Here is a 25888-nt window from a genome sequence, read left to right as displayed (position 1 = left end):
AAATCCTTCTCTTCATTTCAAGTCGGCAGGTCGCAGGGCAGCAAAAGCTGCAGGTTGCAGGATAAAAAAGTCGCAGGTGAGCAAAAGCTCAAGGTCGATTGACTACCTGGATAATATGGAATGAACCTTTACTATATCATATTGACAATATACTGCAGGTCACTGTTGAGCAAAAGCTACAAGCTGCAAGTGGCAGATTGGGGGTGAGCAAAAGCTGCAGTACGGTTGACTAGCAGGATAATATGTAATGAAATTGCACTGTACTATATTATATATATATATTGCAGATCACAGATAAGCGCAAGCTGCAGATTGCAGGTAAGACTAGCAAGATAATATGTAATGGACTGTACTGTACGGTATTATATTGATGTTAGATTTCCTGCTGCCACAGAATCAGATGGAAACAATTAAGACAATGAAATGCAATGCTGCATTTGGTAGTGTCCATATGTTAGACATGGTAGACATACAAATGAATGCAGTCAGTTCCTGTGGAGACCCTCATATAGTATAAGAATGCATTAGTAGAAGCAATATTGTGAGCATAAGAAAGACAATCAGTAGGGCACCAAGCCACAGCCCCTTACCATCTTCAGTTTGTGCTGCTGTAGGATGCTGTCTAAGTTCTGCCTCTTCTTGTAGTTGAAGTAAAAATTCTTGCACTGGGACACTGTTTTGGAGCCCACCATTCTCGCAATGGCAGACCAATTACGGCCATATTCAAACAAACCTAGGGAGGAAAAGAAGGAAACAGAATTGCACAGTTAATCATTGAGAAGGACAAAACAGTGTGAAATGAAGCATTACAACGTCATCGCTAAATCCCAGACCTTGGATGAAAGCCTGCTGATATGGAGAGTGAATGCAAACCCTGTGTCACTAGAGTACCAGCTCCATCAGTCACTAGCTTGACAAGTTCAGGGTAAATGCAGGACACAGATCATGTGCTATTAACCCCTCACATTCACATCTGACTAGATTCTGTTCACTGAATATAACTTTATGTTTACATCTATTGATAGCTGTTTTTTTAAGTTATTAGGTATATACTTCACAGGGATGTGGAATTTGTATTGCCCGACACCCAGGACATGCAGTTTCGGTTGCGGGGCAGGTGATTTCCTCAGGCATTTAGCCCTGCTTTGGGTAAGCAGTGCTAAATTCTGGAAGACTTCACACACGTCGGCACACACTGCTACTGTACCTATATCTCCCTGCTGCAGCTTATAACAAGCCTTCCTGGAGGAGTGCGCGCAATTGGTGACGTCATCGCATCTGCAGCGTAGGACGCCAGGACGCTGACACACTGCGCAGCACGGGTGATGACATCACCTATCGTGCGCATCCCAACAAAGAAGGCTCGTTTAGGCTGCAGCAGGGAGATATAGGTACAGTAGCAGTGAAATATCTTAACTGCCTAATGACTCAATAAGGGAGGACCTGCTTATCACCAGGGGCTAACCTACCTTCTTAGGGGGCATAATTGTTTAAATAGGAGCCCTACCTGCTGGGGTAATATCTATCTAGGGCCTTTCCACCTATTGGGAACCCCTACCTGATCATTGGGTAGGGCTCCCCAGTAGGTAGACAGGCCCCCAGATAGATATGACTCCCATCAGTGATACCTATACCTACTTGGGAGCCCTATCTGATGGGGGTCATATCTATCTGGGGACCTGTGTACCTACTGGGGAGCCCTACCTGATGGGGGTCATATCTATCTGGGGACCTGTGTACCTACTGGGGAGCCCTACCTGATGGGGGTCATATCTATCTGGGGACCTGTGTACCTACTGGGGAGCCCTACCTGATGGGGGTCATATCTATCTGGGGCCTGTCTTTATATAGGGGAGCTCTACCTAATGTGGGACATGTTCATCTGGGGCTTTGTCTGCCTACTGGGGGAGCCCACCCTTTCTATCAACTGGGGGCACATATCTATTTGGGACATTATTTACTTACTAAGGGCAGGGATGTGAAAATCCCATTGTCCGACGCCCGGGACATGTAGTTCCGGGCGCCCGGCAGCTGAATTTTTCATAGAATTAACCCTGTATGGGGCAAGCAGGGGCTTCTTTCTTTATTTTTATTATGTATATGTTAAAAAAAGTTATATTTGGTATTGGTGTAATCAGACAAAGTATTGGGCTGGAACTCCACTGAGGTTTTTTTTCGCAAAAATGCTGTCAAAAACGCCAATTTTCCTGCACAGCGTTTTTTCAGTGAAAAAACGCCGCGTCCAGATGTTTGCTGCAAGTCAATGGTAAACTGCAAAATGCCAGATTCACTTGGCGTTTTTCAGTTTGGCGTTTTTTTTAATCCTTTTGGCGTTTTTCAGCAATTTCAGGCTCAGAGGCTGGATTTTCAAAACGCCCTGCAAAAACCTAGTTTGGCGTTTTTGCCCTGAAATCGTGGCGTTTTCCTCCCATAGAAGTCCAAAAAGCGTTCTTGCAGGCGTTTTTATTCTTTTTTGGACTTTAGCGGTCCCAAAAAAATATCGAGATACCTTTTTTATTAAAATTTCGTAGGGTACCATAAAAAAAATTAATAAAAAAGATACAGTAGTGATGGAAAAAATTGTGCCTAACGAAATGTATCTTTTTTATTACGAAATGTTTATTAATTTTTAAACAGGGATCAATTTATGTGAGCGGGTAAAGCGCTAAAAATGTAGCCGACAATAATAAAAATGTAGTGTGTGCGTGTTTTTTTAGGTAGTACTACTACTCCCAGCATGGAACACACTGTTATATGATGGGAGTAGTAGTTACCTGTACTTATTGACAGATCGCCCATTGCGATCCTCCTGTATAACGTATAGCTGTGGCAGCCGCTCTTCTCTGGTCCCCTGCACTGACGTATATATACACAGATTCATATTTCCCGCAGAGAGCTGTGATTGGCCAGATGGTTCCAGCCAATCACAGCTCTCTGTAAGAAATCAGGGGACCATAGGAGAGCGCCGGCCGCTGCATCTATACATTATACAGGAGCGTCACAGCGGGTGTCAGGAGTGATACCCGCAGTGATCTTTCCTTAACTACAAGTACTACTACTCCCAACATGGAGTACACTCTGCTCCATGTTGGGAGCTGTAGTACCTGGATTAATAGACAGATCGCAGCGGGTGTCAGAAGTTACACTCGCTGCGATCTGTCTATTAATGCAGGTACTACAGCTCCCAGTATGGAGCAGAGTGTGCTCCATGTTGGGAGTAGTAGTGCCTGCTAAAGGACACATCACAGCAGGTGTCACTACTGACACACGCTGTGACCGTCCTGTCTATAGCAGAGATGCAGAGCAGCTGTATACATCGCTCACATCCCTGCTCTGCACTGTACTCCGGGCTGGCCGCTCATTCATTCATCTTTTCCTCAGAGCTGTGATTGGCTGCAACCATCCGGCCAATCACAGCTCTGGGTGGGAAATATGAATGGCCAGTGATGTGAATAGAGCAGAGATGCAAGTGCTGTATAGAGCCACATCTCTGCTATATTATGGACGATCGCATCGGGTGTCAGACTGACACCCGGGGCGATATGTCTATAGTACAGGTACTACTACTCCCAGCATGGAACAGTCTTGTTCCATGCTGGGAGTAGTAGTACTACATAAGAAATGTGGGGAAAAAAAGAGAAAAAAAAAGTTAAACGAACACACACTTTATAAAAAATATTTATTAATATTTTGTAATAAAAAATAAAAATGTAGTTAAATACATTTTTACATCCCTACTGCATCCTTTTTTTTTTTTGGTACCCAACTATTTTGTAAAAAAAAAAAAAAAAAAAAGCAAAAGGGGCCAAAAACGGCTAATTCCACATAAAGGCAAAAACGCAAGAAAAAACGCCAAAACGCAGGGAAAAACTGTGGCAGTTTTTCTGGCGTTTTTTCTGGCGTTTTTATGCCACAAAAATCGCAGGGCAAAAACCTCAGTGGAGTTCCAGCCTTAAAATAATATGTAAGTTTGACCAGAAGGTGAATGGCGAAAAAAAAAAAAAAGAAAACCCACAATTTTTTTTTTTTATTTCACCTCACAAATATTTTTTTTTTTGTTTCCGAGAATAAGTTATGGTAAAATGAAAGGTGTCCTTACGAAGTATAATTTGTCGCACAAAAAACAAGCCTCATATTAGTCTGTAGATGGAAAAATAAGAGTTATGGCTATTATAGAACGAGGAAAAAATGAAAGTGCAAAAACTAATATAGACCATATTAACGTACTATTCCGGTTGAAATTATTTTGTCTACCAGGACAAGTGGATTTTCATGAGGGACAAGTAGATTGCGTTCCGTTTTAGTCCCTTGGACAAGTAGTTTTCTTTTTATTTCCACACCCCTGCTTCAGATTTAAACTTGTCTGGAGTGACATCTACCCCACAGGAAGAAAATAGCTGCAGAATTCTCCATCATGAATTTCTGATATTTTTTAAGTTCCCCTAGTGCTAAAAACAGCTGTGACCCATTAAGGTGTGGGCACCATAAAACCTGATATAATGCCCTGTGGTATCTGGCAGCAAGACGTTAACAGCAGATCTTTCAAGTCCTGTAAGATAAATGTGACTTCCAGGATTGGACTTGTGTTCCCAGTTGCTCAATTGATCTAAAAAATTTGGAAGCAAAGTCAACACCCTGAACTCTTTGAGACAATTGTACAGTTATAGTTTTGTGAATATGACAGTGTGGCAGGATACATTATTTCACTGCCAAAGCTATTAGGTATTGCAATGAAGGGGTGTACTTTGTCTTTAAGAACGTTCAGGTAGGGGGTTCAAGTCAAAGTCACATCACTGTGAATGCCAAGACCCAAAAGTTTCATAGCAGTGTATCCTGGTGTCATCTCTTCCCCCCGGTAAGTGACATGTGCACAAGCATGATTCAAATAAGTCGGTTACTCCATTTTACTCCAGCTGATTCTTTTGGTGGTAGACAGGGGGTAACAAAGGGTATTCTGACCAATATGCAGCTATGCAGATCAATACATGTGGTGAACAGTCTGTTCTGACAACCTTCTATTCTAGCCAGTATGAACCTTTTTAGCAGTAGTTCCTCAGTGGGATGGGATTACCCTGTGCTCTCCATGATGATCAATGACCTCTTTCATTGGTCCAGCATTGTCTTTTTCATTTTGATAACTGCTATTCACTGTATACTGGGAACACTACATAAAACAGGCTGCCATCTTTGGGAAGCTTATTATTACTTACACTTATTATTTTCTGCTTGCAACACATCTACCTGAAGAACTGTGTACTTGTTGCCTAAGATAACCCACCCCTGGACAGATACTATTGTCATGAGATAATAAATGCTACTCACTTCACCAGTTTTAATGTTATGGCTGATCGGTTCATTCATTTTTTTATTTTTACATATGTCAGAATTACTGACCACTGCTGCAAAGAACGTCTTATATGTAGCAAGTGAAATATCTGCTTAAGAGATCAGGCAAACAAGTCTATTAGGATAAGAAGCTTAAATCCGGCTGTAAGTGGTGCACCTGAATTATGAATACTCAGATCTTGATCAAATGGTTAGGATCAGCCTCCAGGATTAGCGCAAGGACGGGAGAAGCCTATCAAGTATGGCTCCAATGAGGGGGCCTCACAGGGATCGGTATGGGGGCACTGTATGCTCTAATGTATATACAGTGCTCCCTAAAGTCACAATATTAATTGGTTCCGGGACGACCATTGTATGTTGAAACCATTGTATGTTGAGACCAGAACTCTATGGAAACCTGGTAATCGGTTCTAAAGGCAAAAAAATGTCATCCAAAAATAGGAAAAAGTGAGGATTAAAGAAAAATAAGTAGATAACTAATATAGATAAATCCTTAAATATAAAAGTAAGAAATCTACTGGGAGCTGTAAATCATGGTCTATGTCAGTGTTTCCCAAGCAGGGAGCCACCAGCTGTTGCAAAACTACAATTCCCAGCATGCCCGGACAGCCTTTGGCTGTCCGGGCATGCTGGGAGTTGTAGTTTTGCAACAGCTGGAGGCGCCCTGATTGGGAAACACTGATGTAGGGGGTTGAATAATTTACCAGGACAAGAGGTAAACACTGGTCTATGTAGAGGACAGGAGCTTCTTCGGGGTCCTGTACAGTACACAGTGTCCTAAAAAAGTAACATGGAGCCGCCCTCACCTGGTGTCCAAAGGAGCAGCTAACCCTGGTACAGGTAAAGATTACAGAACTTGTTATACCTCCTTGTACTGTAGGGGGCGATACCAGACAGGAATTCAGTGCATACACTTCAGTAATACAGGGGTTTTACCAGTGAATGCCCATTCTGATTTGTCAGTTCTTCCAGCCATTGACATATTTCACAGATCTGGACTGTCCATAACATTGTATGTTGAGTCTGGTTTCAACTTACAATGGTCCAGAAAAGACCATTGTATCTTGAAACTAATGTATGTTGAGACCACTGTAAGTTGAGGGATCACTGTACTGATCCAGCAGGACCAATTCTCAAGGTCACAGGGTTGCCTCCGTCAACAGTGCTTGCTGTTTAGGTCTGCTGCCAAATCTAGCGTTATTGTTTCATAAACTACTCTGACAATCTGCCAAAAATGAATGGAGATGTCAAGCTGAAGAACATACAGCATCATTGTTTAGTCCCTGACTGACAACTACACCATTAATGGATGTCTGTCTTATCCTGCTCGCTGTAATGCTTAAAATGATACAGAGACTGTGGCACTAAGTGACTTATAACATTTGGTAACAGCAGTTTAGCTCACAGAATATTCAGTCTTTTTTTGCTTTTTTTTTTTTTTTACAAGTTTTACTAAGATTTGAGTCCCTTAAAACACAATTTTCAGGTCAAAACAACAGAGAACAATTATCCTGGTTTATTATCTATGTGGGCAACTGAAAAATACAAATAAACTTGCTACATATTGATCTGCTTGACATTTCTTCTTTACTGACCACTACTGTGACTATTGTAGGAAAATCTCTGCACAAAAGAGCTCAATCATGAGACCATCGAGATATTTGCATGCTGCCATATGTTAGTGTCCTTGATCTCACCAACTTTTACTGGGATCACAACCTACTTTTTAATGTTTTGCTTGTGCTGTATTTACAGTGATTTTCTGATATAATTAAAAAAGTGACAACCTGCAATGGTTATAAAATAACAAAATACACCATGCTTAGCAGTCTTTTGCTTCTTATGTCCACCCTCTTCTGTTTACTACCCCCGGGTGAAGTGCTCTTCTTACTCTGCTGATGGCGTTCCGAACTGACTGCCACCAACCATTGAGGCCAGACAGTGGTTCCAGTGTGTTGGGAACATCAGCAGCAAAGCAGGGAACTTGTGTGACCCAGGAGCAGAGGGTGAACTGGAGAGTCAATGCTAGACTCAAGAAGCAGAAGACTGTTAGGCATGGTGTTTTTAGTTATTTCACCCCATAGCAAGCTGACATTTTTTCGCCATTCATCTCAGAAAACCCTGTTAACTTTTTTTTTCTAAACTTACCATATCTTGGAATGTATAGCACAAAACAAAACAAAAACATACATGTCCAGTGAATGCTATAGGCACTAATGTAAAAAAGTATATGTTTAAAGTATAATTTTTTTTTACCATTACTGTAATAGGTTAAGCATGTTGTAACCAATACCCCCCCTGTAGATATGAGAAAAACATATATGTTTATGTAAAAGAAAAATCCCAACATGGTTAGGTGGCATTCACACTACATTCCCGCCCTACAGCTGCCGGATCAAGCTGGGAAATTTCAAAACTGGGAGCTCCTGTATGCCAGCCGGTCTGGCGCCAAAACCCATTCACTTTAATGAGCCGACCAGGGTTAGACTTAAAACCGTGGTATACTACGGTTTTAAAGCATATCCATCAGATCCAACAAAAAACATTTTTTTTAATACATCACTCAGTACCTAATCCTGACCACGTACATCTAATTTTTATGTGTCTAGCACCTTTATTCATTTTTTTATTACACTTTTAATTTAGCTCACTAGTCTGAATTCCTCTCAAAGGGAGGGGGCGTGGCTTCACTGTGTAGGTCTCCGCCCCCTCCCTCAGCATGCTGCATGCTCACATCTCTCCTAGCAATAGCAAAACTACAACTCCCAGCTTGTCCTCCCTGACAGTAGTGAGACACAAGCTGATAGTGGGAGGATTTTTCCACCAGCTGTGAGCCCTGCACTCACAGCTGTCAATCAAGGAAGTGTGTCCATGACCTAGGTGATGACGCATAGACACAGCAGGACTAGTATGTGTCCAAGCAGGCAGCCCCCCTGAAATACTGAAAATTTTCTATTGAAAGCAATTGCAAAACCTATTGGTTTTGCATGCTTTACAACATATCAAAAGTTTTTGTATCTGACGGTGCCCATTTAAGTCCGGTCACAAAACCGGATACAGGGCATAAATGAGCCAACCGGAGTCACTGTCTGACTCCGGTCAGCTCATTAAAGTGAATGGGTTTTGGCACCAGACCGTCTGGGATACAGGAGCTACCAGTATTAAAATTTCCCAGCCAGATATGGCAGCCGTAGTGAGGGAACTTAGTGTGAATGCAGCCTTAGATTACAGTGGTAACATGATCTCCTTCAGGAGTTTAACATGGCATGTAAGTAACAGAATGTCAAAGTGTATCCTTGTCTATAAAACTACTAACCTAGGCAAGAAAAAAAAGCAAGGTTACAGGACATTTTCTCGAATCTTGTTTGCAGCATTCACATCCATGCAGGGATTTTCAAAGTGTTAAAGGAGTAGTCTAAAGTTTAAGAAATTAAACTGGGGGCCAGGATATGTTAAACACTAAGCATTATCCACTTGTTTAATCTCTCACTGCTGTAGTGCTGATGCTCTAGTTGTCCCTGCTGGTCTTTTTGGATGTGTCGTACAATCAATGTCCTCAGCAGCGATACTAGCATGTACAGATGTCTAAGGCCAGTGCCTGGCTGCAGCCGTCACATAGCTGTATGGCATGTCACCAAAGCATCAGGGCTGGAGCAGTGGGGGATTTAACAAGTGACTAATGTCTGTCTGTTTGTTTCATTTAATGGAAATCTGTCACCAGCGCCAACCACACTAACTTGCTGGTACAGAGTTATAGTGGGGATGACGCTGATTCCAATGCTGCTTACCTTTTTTCCTACGTGCTCCAGTTCACAAGCAATAGCCAAAAAAGCCAAAAGATGCAAATTAAGTGTTTTGGTACACTGGGGCCGTTTCTGTCCCCTTGGTGCACTCTTTTGCCTGCCTGGCTCACCCTGTACAACATCCTCTGATGAATATTCATGGCCCTGAGCTCCATTATATACAGGAAACATGTAACTCTAGATCTACCTTGCCCACTCCTATCACATGATCATCATCATTATAGATGCTCCAACCACCGGAAAACATAAGATATACACATACTATTTTTGTGATTGCTTAATTTTATATCGTTTTATAAATAAAAAAAAAAGTCCACTCTAATTAAAAAAAAACAACAAAAAACGTAATGGTCACTGAGTTGTCACGTTCTGAGGTGCCCAGTATTGTCTTACCTCCAGACGGTTACTATGTTCTACTCTTAATGCACATGACTTGTGGAAATCAAACTCCGCCATCTCTCAGCACTAAACCACATGCTTTATTTACAAGTACACAATACACAAAGGGGAGGATCTTCACATTTCACCCAGGGAGGTTGTGTGCTTGTAAGAAAAGAAGAAATCTGAAACCCCTAGTTTGAAGATCTCCCTTTCGATTTCTGAAAACAATCTCAACAAAACTACTGATCACCACAGCAGTTTTAGCAGATTATCTTTAGACCAAGCATTACAGAACAATCCTCCATCAAACATCAGAATTAGCCATGCCGGGCTCCCCAGATTGACCTTTGAGACTAGTAGATGTACACAACAAAGTGGTAATGTCATCGTATACACATATACAAGAGAGATCTGCAAGGTCTATGACACACATGGTTAGGACTTGCAGTCATTTCCTTTACTAAGTTTAGAGGTTATTATGAGGATATACAGCAGGTGAAAAAGTACTGAACATATCACCAGTTTTCACACTAAATATATTTCCAAAAGGTGCTATGGACATGAAATTTTCACCAGACATTGGTAACAACCCAATTAATCCATACAAGAACAAAACAAATCAGTTCAGAAATCATGCGTGCTCCCCCGCTGCGTATGTGTCATACACTCTCCTATACCAGTCTTGTTTTTTTATATTATCTTGTATTATTATGGAATAAAGAAATAAGAATTATTGGGTGGGTGATCCATTTCGTTTACCTCTCTGAGACAGTTTAGAAATTAAGTTATGTGTAATAATGTGAAATAACACCGGAAAACAGTATTGAACACATGATGAAAGGGAGGTGCAAAAAGGCATAGAAAGCCAAGACAACAGCTGAACTAAAAATTACCAGTAATTAAAAATAAGTCTTGCCCCTTGCCAGGCAAATTAACATCAGCTGGTTCAGTCCTAACCAGGTGCTTCTTGAAAAATGTCTGAAATACAAGTGAATAGAATAATCAGAGGAGTTGTCCAAGAGCCAAGGAACACTTGTGGAGAGCTTTAAAAAGACCTAGATGTAGCAGGTACTGTTGCCTCAAAGGAAAAAAGTAAGTAATGCCTCCACCGCCAGTGCAGTATGGAAGCGGGGACATCATGGTGTGAGACTGCTTTTCAGCAAACCGTACTGGCATACTTCACATAATTATGGGAAGATGAATTGGCAAATTTACTAAGACATTCTTGAGAAAAATCTGCTGCCATCTACCAGGATGACATTTCAGCAAGACAATGATCCCTAACACACAGCCAAGGAAACTCTCAAATGATTTTAAAGAAAGAAACTAAAGCTCATAGAAAGAAGTGAAGATCATGATTCATAGAAAAGGCTCACAGACATTCAAGATTTGAAGACTGTTTGTGTGGAAGAATGGGCCAAAATCCCCCACAGCAATGCATGAGACTAGTTTCTTCATACAGGAGGAGTCTTGAAGCTGTCATTACCGATAAAGGCTTTCGTACTAAGTATTAAATAAATAACAGTAGACATAACTACTTTTTCCTATTTTACATTATTACACATAACTTAATTTTTGAGCTTATTTGTTTTGGTTTCTTTGTATGTATGGATTACTTATGTTGTTACAACATCTGCTGAGAATTTCATGTCAATAGCACCTTTGGAAATCGATTTATTGACAAAAATGGTGACATGTTCAATACTTCTTTCATCCGTTGTGGCCTAACCCCCTATATTCTGTACTTCAATTTTATCCACGAAACAGACAGCTATATTATACCAGGTAACCCTTAAAGGGGTACTCCGCTGCTCAGCATTTGGAACAAACTGTTCCGAACACTGGAGCCAGCGGCGGGAGCTCGTGATGTAATAGCCCAGCCCCCTCATGACATCACACCCCACCACCTCAATGCAAGTCTATAGCAGGGGCGTGATGACTGTCACGCCCCCTCCCGTAGACTTGCATTGAGGGGGTGGGGCGTCGTGAGGGGGCGTGGTCATGACATCACGAACTCCCGTCTCCAGAGTTCGGAACAGTTCAATTGTAAATTAGTTACAAGGTTCAAATGGGCTTATAGACAGTACATCTATGAGGATGGGAACACTAACTAAAGAAGTGACGCTAAAAGAATAATAATAATCAAATAACAGAACAAACGCTTAACGGGTAGTTTTTAGGAGTATGATTATATATAAAGAAAGGTCTCCAGACAGTGTTGCTTACTAGCAATTTTACAAACAGACCTTGGTCATACTGAAATACATTATTGTATGAATATATATATATATATATATAGATATATATATATATATATATATATATATATATATATATCTCTAAAACCTGTAGTAGTCCCACATTGGAGTCACAGTCCTTGTGGCAAATAAGAAGCACACATGTCCTGGAATTAAATACCATGACCCATGATCTACACATATCAGCAGTATTGAATATTGTATTAGTAGTAGTTGTGTGAAAATTGATAAAGTAGTACTCCTTTTCTTACTAATAGTAATCATTCATCTTTCATCTAAACATAGAAATACATTATAAAATAAAAACTGTTAAAAACTTTACGTTTCGTATACGTAGTCCATTAAAGGGGTACTCCGATGGAAAACTTTTTTTTTTTTTTTTTATTAAATGGTGCCAGAAAGTTAAACAGATTTGTAAATTACTTCTATTAAGAAATCTTAATCCTGCCAGTACTTATTAGCTGCTGAATACTACAGAAGAAATTATTTTCTTTTTGGAACACAGAGCTCTCTGCTGACATCATTACCACAGTGATCTCTGTTGACATATCTGTCCATTTTAGGAAATGTCCAGAGCAGCATATGTTTTCTATGGGAATTTTCTCCTACTCTGGACAGTTCTTAAAATGGACAGAGATGTCAGCAGAGAGCACTGTGGTCATGATGTCAGCAGAGCGCTTTGTGTTTCAAAAAGAAAAGAATTTTCTCTGTAGTATTCTGCAGCTAATAAGTACTGGAAGAATTAATATTTTTTAAGAAGTAATTTACAAATCTGTTTCACTTTCTGGCACCAGTTGATAAAAAAAAAAAAAAAAAGTTTTCCACCGGAGTACCCCTTTAATCTGAGCTAAGGAATGGCTTCCTGTAGGGGTGGAGGTCATTGTCACAATACTACTAACTTCAGACGTTGGTAGATCAAGTGAAATCATGCCTTGCTTAGATGTCTATATATGTGGCCTGTGTTCACATCTGCAATATAATAAGTGACCCCCCCTCCCCTTAATTTGTGGCCTGTGTAACACAAGTATGGAAAGTCAAAATTTACAGGACTACGGGGATCTATACAAAGGGGATTTGATTATATGCACCTAAGAGATCTAACAACTGAAAGACTTTTCTATCTTCTCATGACACAAAAAAAATTGAAAACGATTCCATATTCTGAAATAGCTGGAAGTCTACAAAACAAAACACAAAAACTGTGTATTTTGCCAGACGCACTGCTGGAATACGCAAGTCCGCTCTCCTCTTGTTGCCAAAGAAACACTATCAGCATAAACATATTTAGAAAACCGCATCCATTCTTACCGTACCATCGAACACAGAACAGAACGCGCTACATTCAGAACATTAAAAAATTATACTGGATAGAATCTCACTTTATATTACAATCAAGGCATTTATTTCCACTGTAAAGTAAAAATAAATAAATAAATAAAAATGTTTCAAAATATTGGATGCCCAACCCCCCAAGACCATAAAGGTAAAAAGTGGCTTCTGTTCTTAACATCTTGAACTGAATTTAAATAGAGAAATCCAATGCAAACCTATCTGCAAAGAATCTCCCAAAGCTAAAAACTTACAGTAGAGATCTCAATACCCTCCCAGGGCCAGAAAAGGCATGTTAAGACCAACTTGGCACCTTTTACAATATAATCGTACTCTAGGGGACATTTACAAGCGAGAATAACAACGCCATTTATACTAAAACATTAAATATCATGCGTCAAATCTCCTTGCTGCACACGTATCCATCGCCTTATATGGTGCAATAATAGGTCCGATCAGTGCTGAAATAAAAATCCCCGTCTACAGCATACACTGCGTAGTATCCTAGAAGCAGGTGAAAGCTCGTCTACAATAGAGACCATGGCTTGCCCAGACTTTGTTGACAAAAAGAGTTAATAGGACTGCCTACTTTTTCCTTCCCTGTGCTGTAGACTTCCCACTGAGGCAAAGTGAAGTAAGCATCCACCAGCATGTGGGATGTTAAACCAGGTCACTGTCATTGGATCCTACTGACGGACGTCCAGAAGTTGTCAGGAACACATGTTTCGTCCTCTGGGGCTTTTAATCTGCTTTTCTCTCGGCTGATTCTTCTCGCTCCCTCCGCCTCTTTGGCTTTTTTTTCTGTGTAAAAGTCTCTTCCATGATATTTTACATCTCCACGACAAGCGTCCAAAGAATTTTCCGTCTCTGCGTATGTCCCCTGTCCATCTCCTAAAGAGTGTTTCCCAACCAGGGTGCCACCAACTGTTGCAAAACTACAACTCCCAGCATGCCTGGACAGCCGAAGGCTGTCCAGGCATGCTGGGAGTTGTAGTTTTGCAACAGCTGGTGGCACCCTGGTTGGGAAACACTGTCCTAAAGGCCTTGCTTCCTTTCATATTACCCAAAGCAGAATTCCTTTTTCTAGCCAGACTCGCTCTTACGCAGACTCCCCTTTTTAAAAGCCCCTTTAAAAAACAGTCGATCCTTTTTTTCCCCCCTTTTTTCACGCCAATTCACACAGCACGATTTCCATCTGTCAAACACATTCACTGGACTATTGCAAGTTACAGAAAGCTAACTTTTCCGCGCTTCCTTCCACTTACCTGCCTCTTGCTGCAGCTTGCCAGGATGGAGAGTAATGCAGTTTTAAGTCTCAGTATTCGTAGCTGCCAAGGAAAATCTGTGTCTAGTGGAGGAAAATTGCCACCAAACGAGGAGATAAGAGCACTGCAGATGCACAGCTTCTGCCAGCTGGGGGACTGATACTGTTGCTATGTGTGGGATTCACAGAACCAGTGCTAATCACTCTTCTGCCTGACCTGCAGGCTCATCTCGTCTGAATGTGACCTCTAGACAGAACGCTAATAGCAGAATGTGTGGCATGGACCCAGGTTGTCAAAGGGTGCGGCTATCTTGGCACCAGCCTTCCCTCTCTCTCACTTTTTGTCCCCCCCACCCCCCAACCACACACACACACACACACACACACACACACAGTCTTCATCCTCCGCTCTTTCAGATCTGAACAGGATCCAACATAACAAAGCTTTTTGTCTCATTTGCACTGAAGGGGTTATTCAAGCTCTATTTTTCCTTTCACTCTCTTCTTCCTTGAGATGACAAGGATATCTTAAAGGGGTACTCCACTAGAAAACGTTTTTTTTTTTCTTTTTTTATCAACTGGTGCCAGAACGTTAAACAGATTAGTATATTACTTCTCTTTTTGAAATCTTAATCCTTCCAGTACTTATCAGCTGCTGTATGCTCCACAGGAAGTTCTTTTCTTTTTTAATTTCCTTTGTCTCACCACAGTGCTTTCTGCTACTCTGGTACTCCGGTGGAAAACGTTTTTTTTTTTTTGATGAACTGGTGCCAGAAAGTTAAACGGATTTGTAAATTACTTCTATAAAAAAAAAAATCATAATCCTTTCAGTACTTTTTAGCAGCTGTTTGCTACAGAGGAAAATCTTTATTTTTTTAATTGCTTTTTTGTGTTGTCCACAGTGCTCTTTGCTGACACCTGATGCCCGCATCAGGAACTGTCCAGAGCAGGAGAAAATCCCCATAGCAAACCTATGCTGCTCTGGACAGTTCCTGACATGGACAGAGGTGTCAGCAGAGAGAACTGTGGACAACACAAAAAAGAAATTAAAAAAGCAAACAGCTGCTAAAAAATAATAAAAGGATTAAGATTTTTTAATAGAAGTCATTTACAAATCTGTTTAACTTTCTGGCACCAGTTCATTTAAAAAAAATTTTTTTTTCCACCGGAGTACCCCTTTAATAAACTGTCCAGTGCAGGAGCAAATCCCCATTGCAAACAATTCCTAAAATGGACAGAGGTGTCAGCAGAGAGCACTGTGGTCAGAGAGAAAGTAAATTCAAAAAGAAAAGCACTCCCTGTGGATCATACAGCAGCTGAGAAGTACTGGAAGGATTAAGATTTTTTAATAGAAGTAATTTACAAATCTGTTTAGCTTTCTGGCACCAGTTGATTTATAAAAAACATGTTTTCCAGTGGAGTATCCCTTTAACTACTACACCAGGAGAAAAAGCACTAAAACTGCTAAGGAAAAGCTGCTCAGGACTATGAACCTACACATTACATTAAACTATACATTATAAAGTAATAAACTCCTTTTACCACCACTTTATCATTACATTTACATCACCACAGACTTTTTAATGTTTTTAGCAGCATCATTTATTAGCAGTATTTTACAACTTTAGACATTATTATGATGTGGATAGATTGTCACTTCTAGCACAAATTCTTCTACCAGGTTTATTTATGATTTTTAGAAGGGTTTAACCCCAGAGATTCACCCAAAATATCTGGCATAACACACAGGAGATGGAAGAGCTCAAGAATAAGTGTGTGCCAAAGAACAGAAAGAAGAATACTACTGATAAGATACAGATACATGGGAGGGACAGGCTGGGGATTTCCCGCAGCAGAGAATATGTACCATTTCTACAGGTAAATCCACAGAGGCGTCCTGTTCCTCCGGCGCTGCTCGGCTCCCTGCTTCTTAGGCTCGGAACGTCACACGGCGGTCCGCATATTGCAGCGATGTCCCGTCTCGACCAGTGATAGGCTGAGCACACTGTCATGAAAGGAGCACAGGCCATCGCTGCGATACGCTGACCGCCATGTGACGTTCCGAGGACGCCGATAGTGGTGCAGCGGAGGAATGTAGGAAGGTGAGTTAAATATTATTTTTTTTTTTTTAGTTTTTGCAGCCCGGGCACAGGGAAAGTTAAACATTTTGGCCCACATTTCTCTTTTAAGGTGGTACAAGGGTCTTTCAGCATTAGTCAACTGTTGTTTCCTATCGGTCTGTCCGATGCGCTTCTTCAGGGGTCTAGATTTCACACAAAATACACACAGAGTTAACTATTAGCCACACCAGTTTAATTACTAGCAATGCATTTAAGCACGCAGATATGGTCAAGACAACACGCTGAAGTTTAAACCGAGCATCATAAAAGAGAAAAAGGGGATTTAAGTAACTTTAAATGTGGCATGGTTGTTAATGCCAGATGGGCTGATCTGAGTATTTGAGAAAATACTAGGAATTTCATGCACAACCATCTCTAGAGTTTACAGAGAATCATATGAAAAAGATAAAATATACAGTGAGCAGCAATTGTGGGGATGAAAATGCCTTGTTATTGTCAGAGAAAAATGGACAGACTGGTTTAAGATGACAGGAAGGCCACAGTAACTCAAATAAGCACTTGTTACTATGCGTGTATGCAAAACGTACAACACGTCCAACCTTGAAGCAGATGGGCAACAGCAGCAGAAGACGACAACACAGCACTACTTCTGTCAGCTAAGAACAGAAAACTGAGGCTACAATTCACAAATGCTCCCTAAAATAAGACAGGAAGAATGTGGTCTTGTCTTAGAAGTCTCAATTCTAGCTGCAACATTCAGATGGCAGGGATAACATTTTGCACAACCAACATGGATCATTTTATTGGGACACTTTTGGCCCCTTAGTACCAACTGAGCACAGTTTAAATGTGACTGTGCCTACCTGAGTATTGTTGCTGACCATGTCCATCCCTTTATGACCCCAGTGTTCCCATAGTCCGGCTATTTCAAGCAGGACCATGCACCAACACACAAAGCTCACAATCACAAACTGGCTTCTTGAACATAACAATGAGATCACTGTACTCCAATGGCCTCCACAGTCACCAGATCTCAATCTAATAGAGCACTTTTGGGATGTGGTTAAACAGGATTCACATCATGGATGTACAGCAGACAAATCTGTAGCAAATGTGTGATGCCATCATGTCTATATGTACCAATATCTCTGAGGAATGTTTGCAGCACCTTGCAGAAAGTATGCCATTAAAGGAGTACTCCAGCCCTGAGACATCTTATCCCCTATCCAAAGGATAGGGGATAAGATGTCTCACCGCGGGGGTCCCGCCGCTGGGGACCCCCTCTATCTTGTATTTGCCATCCACCTGTTTGAGCTGCACGCCGCGGTGCCAGCTCACAAACAGTCGGGTGGCGACCATGGGGCCGGAGTATCGTGCCGTCCCATAGACTTGCATAGTGGGGGAGGGGGGTGTCGTGACGTCACGATACTCATGCCTCGTGGTCACTACCCGGCTGTTTGAGCTGCATGCCGCGGTGCCAGCTCACAAACAGGTGGGTGGCGAATACAAGATTGCGGCGGCACCCCCGCGATAAGACATCTTATCCCCTATCCTTTATCCCCTATCCTTTGGGATAAGATGTATCAGGTTCAGAGTACACCTTTAAGGATGAAGGCAAAAGGGGGGACCAACCCTGGACTTGCAGGGTCCACCTAATAAAGTGAACAAGAGGTGTACAGTATAATCTGTCATGCAAGTTAACAGACACAGATACTCAATGGAGACTCCTGTGAACCCATACCAACTAATTCCTCTAGATTTTACTCAAATTGGAGTATAGACTTTGGGGGAGATTTATCAAAACCTGTGTAGAGGAAAAGTTGACCAGTTGCCCAAAGCAACCAATCAGATTGCTTCTTTCAGAGACCTTTTCAAAAATGAAAGAAGTGATCTGATTGGTTCCTATGGGCAACTGGGCAACTTTTCTTCTACACAGGTTTTGATAAATCTCCCTATTTGACCTTAAAATAGGCAACCAGAATTTAGTATACTTGGCAAAAAAGTCCAGATTCTCTGATTCCGAAATGGTTTACTTTAAACTTTGTTCCTGCTATTCCTCTTTCTTGCTCATTCTCTATATTACTAGTTACGTTCTTGTTTCATAGACACATTTTGAAGAAATTAGCCATTTTCTACCGTGCAGTAACCTGACCATATCTTGTACATCTACAATACAGACTGTAAACATGGCCTTCTATATGATATTTTTGAATTAGGCAAGTGACCTTTACTGCAACATTTTAATAAATTCAGACGAGACCTGGTAGACCAGAAAAAAAAAAAATCAAGTTATTAAAGGGACGGGTCGTTTGTAGAATGGGTCCTTCTTGCCTCACTAGTTTCTTAGCTCATTAAAGGGGACACTTTAAGTAATTGACCAAACTAACTTCACAAGTATAGGAATGTTCTGCTGTGTGACTGGATGGACATATGAGGGTTACAAAAGCTTTCCAGAATTCTAACCAAATGTCTACAATCAAATCCAGGCAATGAAAGGGTTAAGCTAGCTGCCGATTCTGGCACACAGACTGACAGTCTTTACCTGCCAGCTGTAACATGCTCTGTTCATCCCCATGTAACACTCCCGTTTGCCATAGATTTAGTGTGGTAAAATAGTGGACAGGACAAGGCACGTAGAGGGCAGATATGAGCCATGCCAATGAAACAAACCTTGAGTCATCTGGAGATTCCTAAAGCATGCAGCATGAATAAGATAAATCCAATCTGCAACAGGCTGCTGAACCAGCAAAAGGCTTCATTTGTTTCATCAAATACCTTTGTGGGCCAGCAAAGCATCACATCCTATCCAAAGATTTAATAAGCAGATGCTTGTCCTCCACCCAGGAAGCCAAATTCTAATCTGCCAGAACTTTCCAAAGTAACAGCCGCTGAAGCTATGTAAAGGCTGCGTTCACACCCCATTTTTGCAATACAGTTCCGTATATGTTTTCAATTTGAAAATCGCATGGAACCGTATTGAAAACCAATATTGGATTGGATTTATCTCATTGGCTCTCCATTGAAAACCGTATGCCAAAAGATGCATCAGGTTGTGTCCGTTTTGCATCCTGTACGGTTTTATCAGTTTTCTCCCAGTACCCAAAACCGTAGCCTACCACAGTTTTTGGTCCGGGTGAAAAACCATATTGAAATGTATACTTACTTTACATGGGAGTCAATGGGAACCGTATGTGTGTACGGTTCCATCCGGTTTTCACCATACGGTTTTAGACTTTGCACAGTTTTTTTCTTGGAATTCCAATCAAACAAGTGAAACTTTAGTCATAATGGAATGAAAAGTTAAAAACGTACATGTTTTTTTCTTAAAATACGGATGCAACCGGACATCATTTTTCAAACCGTATACGGATTAAAATTTGAACACACGTTTTGATACAGTTTAGTCAGGTTTTGATACAGTTTTGTCAGGTTTTGAGGAATCCTTTTTTTTTTTTTTTTTTTTTTTATCAAAAACCTGATGCGGGAACTGTAGCGCAAAAACTGGTGTGAACCTAGCCTAAGTCAGAACTCATTGATCCCTCTCAGGGACTTTACACTCAGCTGAATAGACCAATGAGCAAATCAACCTACACATTCCACTAAAATGGGTTACAGTGACTAATATCGTAAGGATAAGCAATCATCTACAGATCAGTGGTAGTCCTACTGTTAGCATCCTCCTGAGCAGATAATTGAAGGGCCTGTGGTGTTAAGGATAGGACATCAACATCAAATGGGCACTGTTCTTTTACAAAAACATTTTATATAATGGAGATATCATTGCATTTATATTTGTAATATACATTGGTTTCAAATGTGCATATTTTTGGGTGAAAAAATGCTTTATACTTACTAGCACTAGGGGGGCCTCAACTGTCCACAACAGACAAAATAAAAGAAGTGTTGGCTAGACAAGAAGGGCTCTGTGCAGGTTCCCGGATGGTCAATCAGCCAACTGCGTGAGCTGGGGGGCATGTCACAGAACCTAAGTGCATAGCACAGCCAATTGTCAGCTCTGAGGATGGAAGTTCCCACATGAAATGTTAGGGCAAGCATCATGCTCAAGGGAACAAGTCCTCCTCCTCAGTGAACTGCATGCAATGTGAGCGACAGGATCAACACAGAAATCTGTAAGTTGCATACGTTAAAGGCTCGGTTTACATGATAAACACAATAAGGCCTGGCAGGTACTGTTAATTATGTCCATTATTTAATTGAAAAAATAGGACTGAAAATATCATTGACAGGATCTCCCATGCAGATTTCAACAAAGCATAAAAGATTTTAGATAAAATTAGTTAACATTACCAAACAAGATGTCCATTTAAAAATGCAAGGGTTTTTAAAAAATTAAATAAATAAAAATGAATGATTGTCCATCAACAGCTGATTGGCAGTGCACATTGGTGGACATGCTGTGTTACTGCAGTGTAACATAACACAGCCACTACACAATGTACATCCAGAGGATAGGCCATAATTCCATTCTGCCTGGAAAACCCTTTAAAGGGGTAATCCGGTGGAAAACATTGTCAGAAAGTGAAACAGATTTGTAAATGACTTCTATTAAAAAAAAAATATTTTATCCTTCCAGTACTTTTTAGCAGCTGTATGCTACAGAGAAAATTCTTTTCTTTTTGAATTTCTTTTTGTCTTGTCCACAGTGCTCTCTGCTGACACCTCTGTCAGGAACTGTCCAGAGCAGCATAGGTTTGCATTGGTGATTTTCTCCTACTCTGGACAGTTCCTGATACAGGCATCAGGTGTCAGCAGAGAGCACTGTGGACAAGACAAAAAAGAAATTCAAAAAGAAAAGAAATTCCTCTGTAGCATACAGCTGCTAAAAAGTACTGGAAGGGTAAAGATTTTTTTTTTTATAGAAGTAATTTACAAATCTCTTTAACTTTCTGGCACCAGTTCATTAAAAAAAAAAAAATGTTTTCCACCAGAGTACCCCTTTAAAGTTGTTTCAAGTTCTATGAACACATAGCTAAAATGTTCTGTAACTTAATAAGGCATTTTTTACATCAACATTGTGTATTGCTTATGTACGACGCACACCACCAGTTTAGATAAGTGTCCGTACAGATCAGCTGTGTTATTTTGAGAGGTACGGGTATGTTCACACAACGGAATTTTCACATGCGGATTTGCGTTTGGGAATTCTGCTGTGTGAACCTTAACACTGGTGTGAATGGGCCTTCCGCGAACTCAGTCACACAAGGGAATTTCAGTGGTGGAGAATTCTGCTGCTGAAAATGATCAGCCAAATAAATGAACATGCAGGAATTACAAGCAGACTGCATTGACATCACTAGTGACAGTGCAGGTCCACGTGGCACTACTGCTGAAGGATTTTGGTGCCGGCCGCCAAATCTTTGAGCGCAATTCCGAGAGTGGAGATTCCGTAGCGTTAGCATACACTAAAACAGCACTATATGCAGAATTATTCTTAGAAAATAAACTGTGTGTCACTTGCTCACAATTTCCAAGATACTCTATTTGTATTGTCAGTAAATGGATAGTCTTATTTACACACAGATTCTATAAACCCAGGATATCCTAGTCCTCCTGATCACAAGAAAAGGTTCAGAATAATTGTAAACAGTCTAGGAAATCCTCTGTTAGACATATACATAATATACACATCTCTAGCCAGTCGTAACAGTTTGCTATAATGTGTCAAATTGAACTGCAGTCCCTAGAAGAGGTTATCCAGAAATAAAAAAAAATTAAAACATGGCTAATTTCTTCCAAAAACAGCAACACGTCTGACCTCAGGTTGTGTGTGGAATTACAACTTTGCTCAATTCACTTCAATGGAACGGAGCTGCAATACCACACACAACCTATGAGTGGTTCTGTTTTTGGAAGAAATTTGCTCTGCTTTTCTAATCCTGGAAAACCTCTTAACCTTAGAGAAGACAACCTAGACTGAAAACAACTATGTATGCGTGTATCCTGTGGCTGTGTGATATACATCACTACTGTGACTAGAGGGTGTTGGGTGGAGCTGTAGCAACTAAAAGGGTCAAAAATGTGGCTGCTGTAAACCTTTGATAAGTAGGATGGGCTGCTGTGCCTACTTGGGAAATGGTGGTGGGGGGATTCTGTTCTCACAACTAGGGACTTTTTACTACTAGAGGGGACAGAGACAGAAGTTTCTTAAAATTCTTAAGATGAGCTCCTTTCTGCCGACTGCATGGCAAAACGTCAAGAGGTAACTACACCTGCGTAGAGACCTTTTAGGAAACGAAGGTAGACTAAGGCCTTGTTCACACAGCGAAAAATCTGCACATCTGCATGAATTCTGCATCTGCATTTGTTTGGTGGCGAATTTTTCAGATGTTAAACATATGTGGAATTGATGCAGAATTTGTGCAGAATCCATGTGGAAATGTTCCATGATGGGAGTAGTAGTAGGAAGCGGGCGGCATTGCAGAGCGAACCCCGGCAGGCCATCTATAATAAAAAACATGATCTTACTGTATAATAAACTCCGCTGGGAGCCCTGAATCACTTGATGCCGGCCATTCAGAGCTCCCGGCAGGGTATTTCAATATGAATTTGACTGTAAAATATTCATTGCTGGGGAGAGGTGCGTCTGACATGCATTTTTGAATCCATCGTGTTTCAAAAGTGAAACCAGATGTGATCAATCCCTCAGCCCCTGTACTACTTCTCCCAACATGGAACATACTCTGTTCCATGATTAGAGTAGTAGTAGTACCCCCTTGGACATTTAAAAAAAAAAAAAAAACTAAAACATGATAGCGCGCAGAATCTGCATGCATTCCGTACAAATTCGGCTGAAATTTGGCCCCATTGACTTCAATGGGATTCCGCAGCCGAAGTGCGGAAAAATACAAGACCAGACTTTTATTTTCTAGACTGATTTCAGCAGCGGAATTCCAAATGCTGTCTGAATGAACTTGCAGAATCCCATTAAAGTTAATGGGCAATAAATTCATGCGGAATTCAGCGCGGAAAATTCACACAGATTTTCTGCCATGTGAATGCGACCTAAGGCTCTAGAAGGAGCTACTGACACCATCACAGATTTTATTAAGGCAAATCTCAGCAACTCATATGCCCAGTACTTTTATGCACTCCATTTTTTTCATATATATGACATATATGAAAAATCCATCAATGAATCTACAGCAGAAATTCAAGGTATATCCTTGGATACCTGCTGTGGATTTAAAGCTTGGATGCTGTGGATTTGGCTTTGGACTTCAGATTGAAGGTGACATATTGTTTTTTTCCACAACACAGATTTCAACTATACATAGGAAAAAAAAGTCTGTTATATGAACTATGCTGCAGATCCCCATTGATAATCATGGGGCAGGGATATCTGGATTCCTAGGTGGAATCTACATCTGAAAGAAAGTCTGTGTCAACATACCCATGTATACAAGAGGGCCAGGTTAGATTTCCACCTAGCAGCAGCACTTTCCTCTGAGCTGTCACTGTTTATTCTACACATCGGGGTGTTTGTCTAGGAGATGGCTTGCCAAGACCATGATTCCTTCACAGACTGCAGCATTCTCGGAGGTGTTGTGTTACTCATCACATATCACAAGTCATCTGCTCTCTAGAACATCACATAACAAAAGAAATGATGCTATTTGGAGTGAGATGTTATAATAATGGAATATTCACAAAGCTGCCTCCCTCTCGATTCACAGTGATATTATTTGAGCAGCCTTTCAATAAAGACTGAATAGCATCACCCCTAATAAATCATTGGGACTTTCATATAAAAGTAGATATTCCACTTAATGACCATATATATATATATATATATATATATATATATATATATATATATACATATATATATATTTATATTTATATATATATATATATATATATATATATATATATATATTGGTAGGATGCAGCACACACACATACATAGAAGTGAAATCACTAGGAATACGTAATTAATGACAATGCAATTTTAGATTGTTCTATACACAGAAACTACACATTTGTTATAGATTAATAGCAACATTTCTACTAAATGCAATAAGAATTACAATAGTAATGGGCAGATATATGGTTTATATTATGTACATTGAGGATGCCTCATGTTTTATAAAAGATCAAATACGCATAGTTGTTACATATCTGATATCTCTATGTGGGAGATTTATCAAAACCTGTGGAGAGAAAAAGTTGCCTATAGCAACTGAAAAGATCATTTTTGGTGTAATCTATAGACACCCCCCCCCCCCCCCCCCCCCCCCCCCCCCACCCCAAAAAAAAAAACACTAAGGAGATAGGTCAGCTGCATACACAAATAGAGAGGGTTGCCCGGTGGCTACAGTGGGATAATGGGAGATTTTAATTATCCAGATATAGATTGGGGTCGGGTTTGGCTAACACTACAAAGGGGAGACAATTCCCTAAATTTATTGCAGGATAATTTTATGGGCCAGTTTGTGGAGGACCCAACAAGAAGCTCCGCTCTATTGGATCTGATCATTTCCAACAACGCAGAGCTGGTTGGTAATGTAACTGTGCGGGAAAACCTTGGCCCACAATATAGTTACTTTAGGATTAAATTGTAGAAAACACAGACAGGTTGGGAAGGCAAAAACTTATCATTTTAAAAAGGCAAATTTCCTGGGCTGAGAGCTGCACTACAGGACATAGACTGGGGGGAGGTGTTCTCAAATACTGATACAGAAGGTAAATGGGAAATTTTCAAATAAACACTAAATAACTATACATCTAAATTTATTCCTAAGGGGAACAAGTATAAATGATTAAAACTAAATCCTACATGGCTGACAAATGATGTTAAAAGAGCAATAAACAACAACAAAAAAAAATAGTGAGGGGTCAGCTAGAGTACATCTGCTGCCGGGGCCGAAAACAGACTAAGCTGCGGCTGGTGATTCGCTGAGTGCAGTATGACTCGCCGACAACTGGCAACCAGGAAGAGGATTGCGGGAGAGGCCGGAGCGGGTTACTGGAGGCACCAGGGGAGCGACGGAAGGTATGTACCTCTTAATTTTTTTACTGCCGGCAGTATGACGGGCAATTTTCCCATCCCGGAGTACCAGCCAGTGCTGGTAACACATCATGTAATGTACTGAACTGGCTTAATGTAGATATGGTCCAAGGTAAATTAAGTAAAGTAAATGTAAGCAAATCTCCAGGACTGGATGGACTACACCCAAGAGTTCTTGGAGAACTAAGTTTAGTCATTTCTATACCATTGCTCATAATATTTAGAGATTTTTCTGGTGTCTGGTATTGTGTCGGAGGACTGGCGCTAGGCGAAGGTTGTACTAATCTTCAAAAAGGGCTCTAGGTCTTCCCCAGGTAATTATAGACCAGTAAGCTTAAAAGACAAGATTCATGTAAAAAAAAAATGTATCCTTTATCCCTTCGGATAGGGGTTAAGTT

General features: G+C 40.7%; 1 protein-coding gene across 27 annotated transcripts in view; it reads right to left on the bottom strand.

The window, feature by feature from the left end:
- The window catches only part of NCOR2 (nuclear receptor corepressor 2), a 495829-nt gene that overhangs the window by 120354 nt on the left and 349587 nt on the right, over positions 1–25888 (bottom strand). For all 27 annotated transcript variants that reach the window (XM_056534054.1, XM_056534035.1, XM_056534070.1 and 24 more), the window contains one exon: positions 591–733. In XM_056534054.1, coding sequence (XP_056390029.1) covers positions 591–733 — 143 coding nt within the window. The remainder of the gene's footprint in view (positions 1–590; positions 734–25888) is intronic.

Source organism: Hyla sarda, chromosome 1, assembly GCF_029499605.1.
Source record: "Hyla sarda isolate aHylSar1 chromosome 1, aHylSar1.hap1, whole genome shotgun sequence".
Lineage (NCBI taxonomy): Eukaryota > Metazoa > Chordata > Amphibia > Anura > Hylidae > Hyla > Hyla sarda.
Note: the sequence above shows the minus strand (reverse complement) of the source record. Positions and strands in the feature narration are given on the sequence as shown.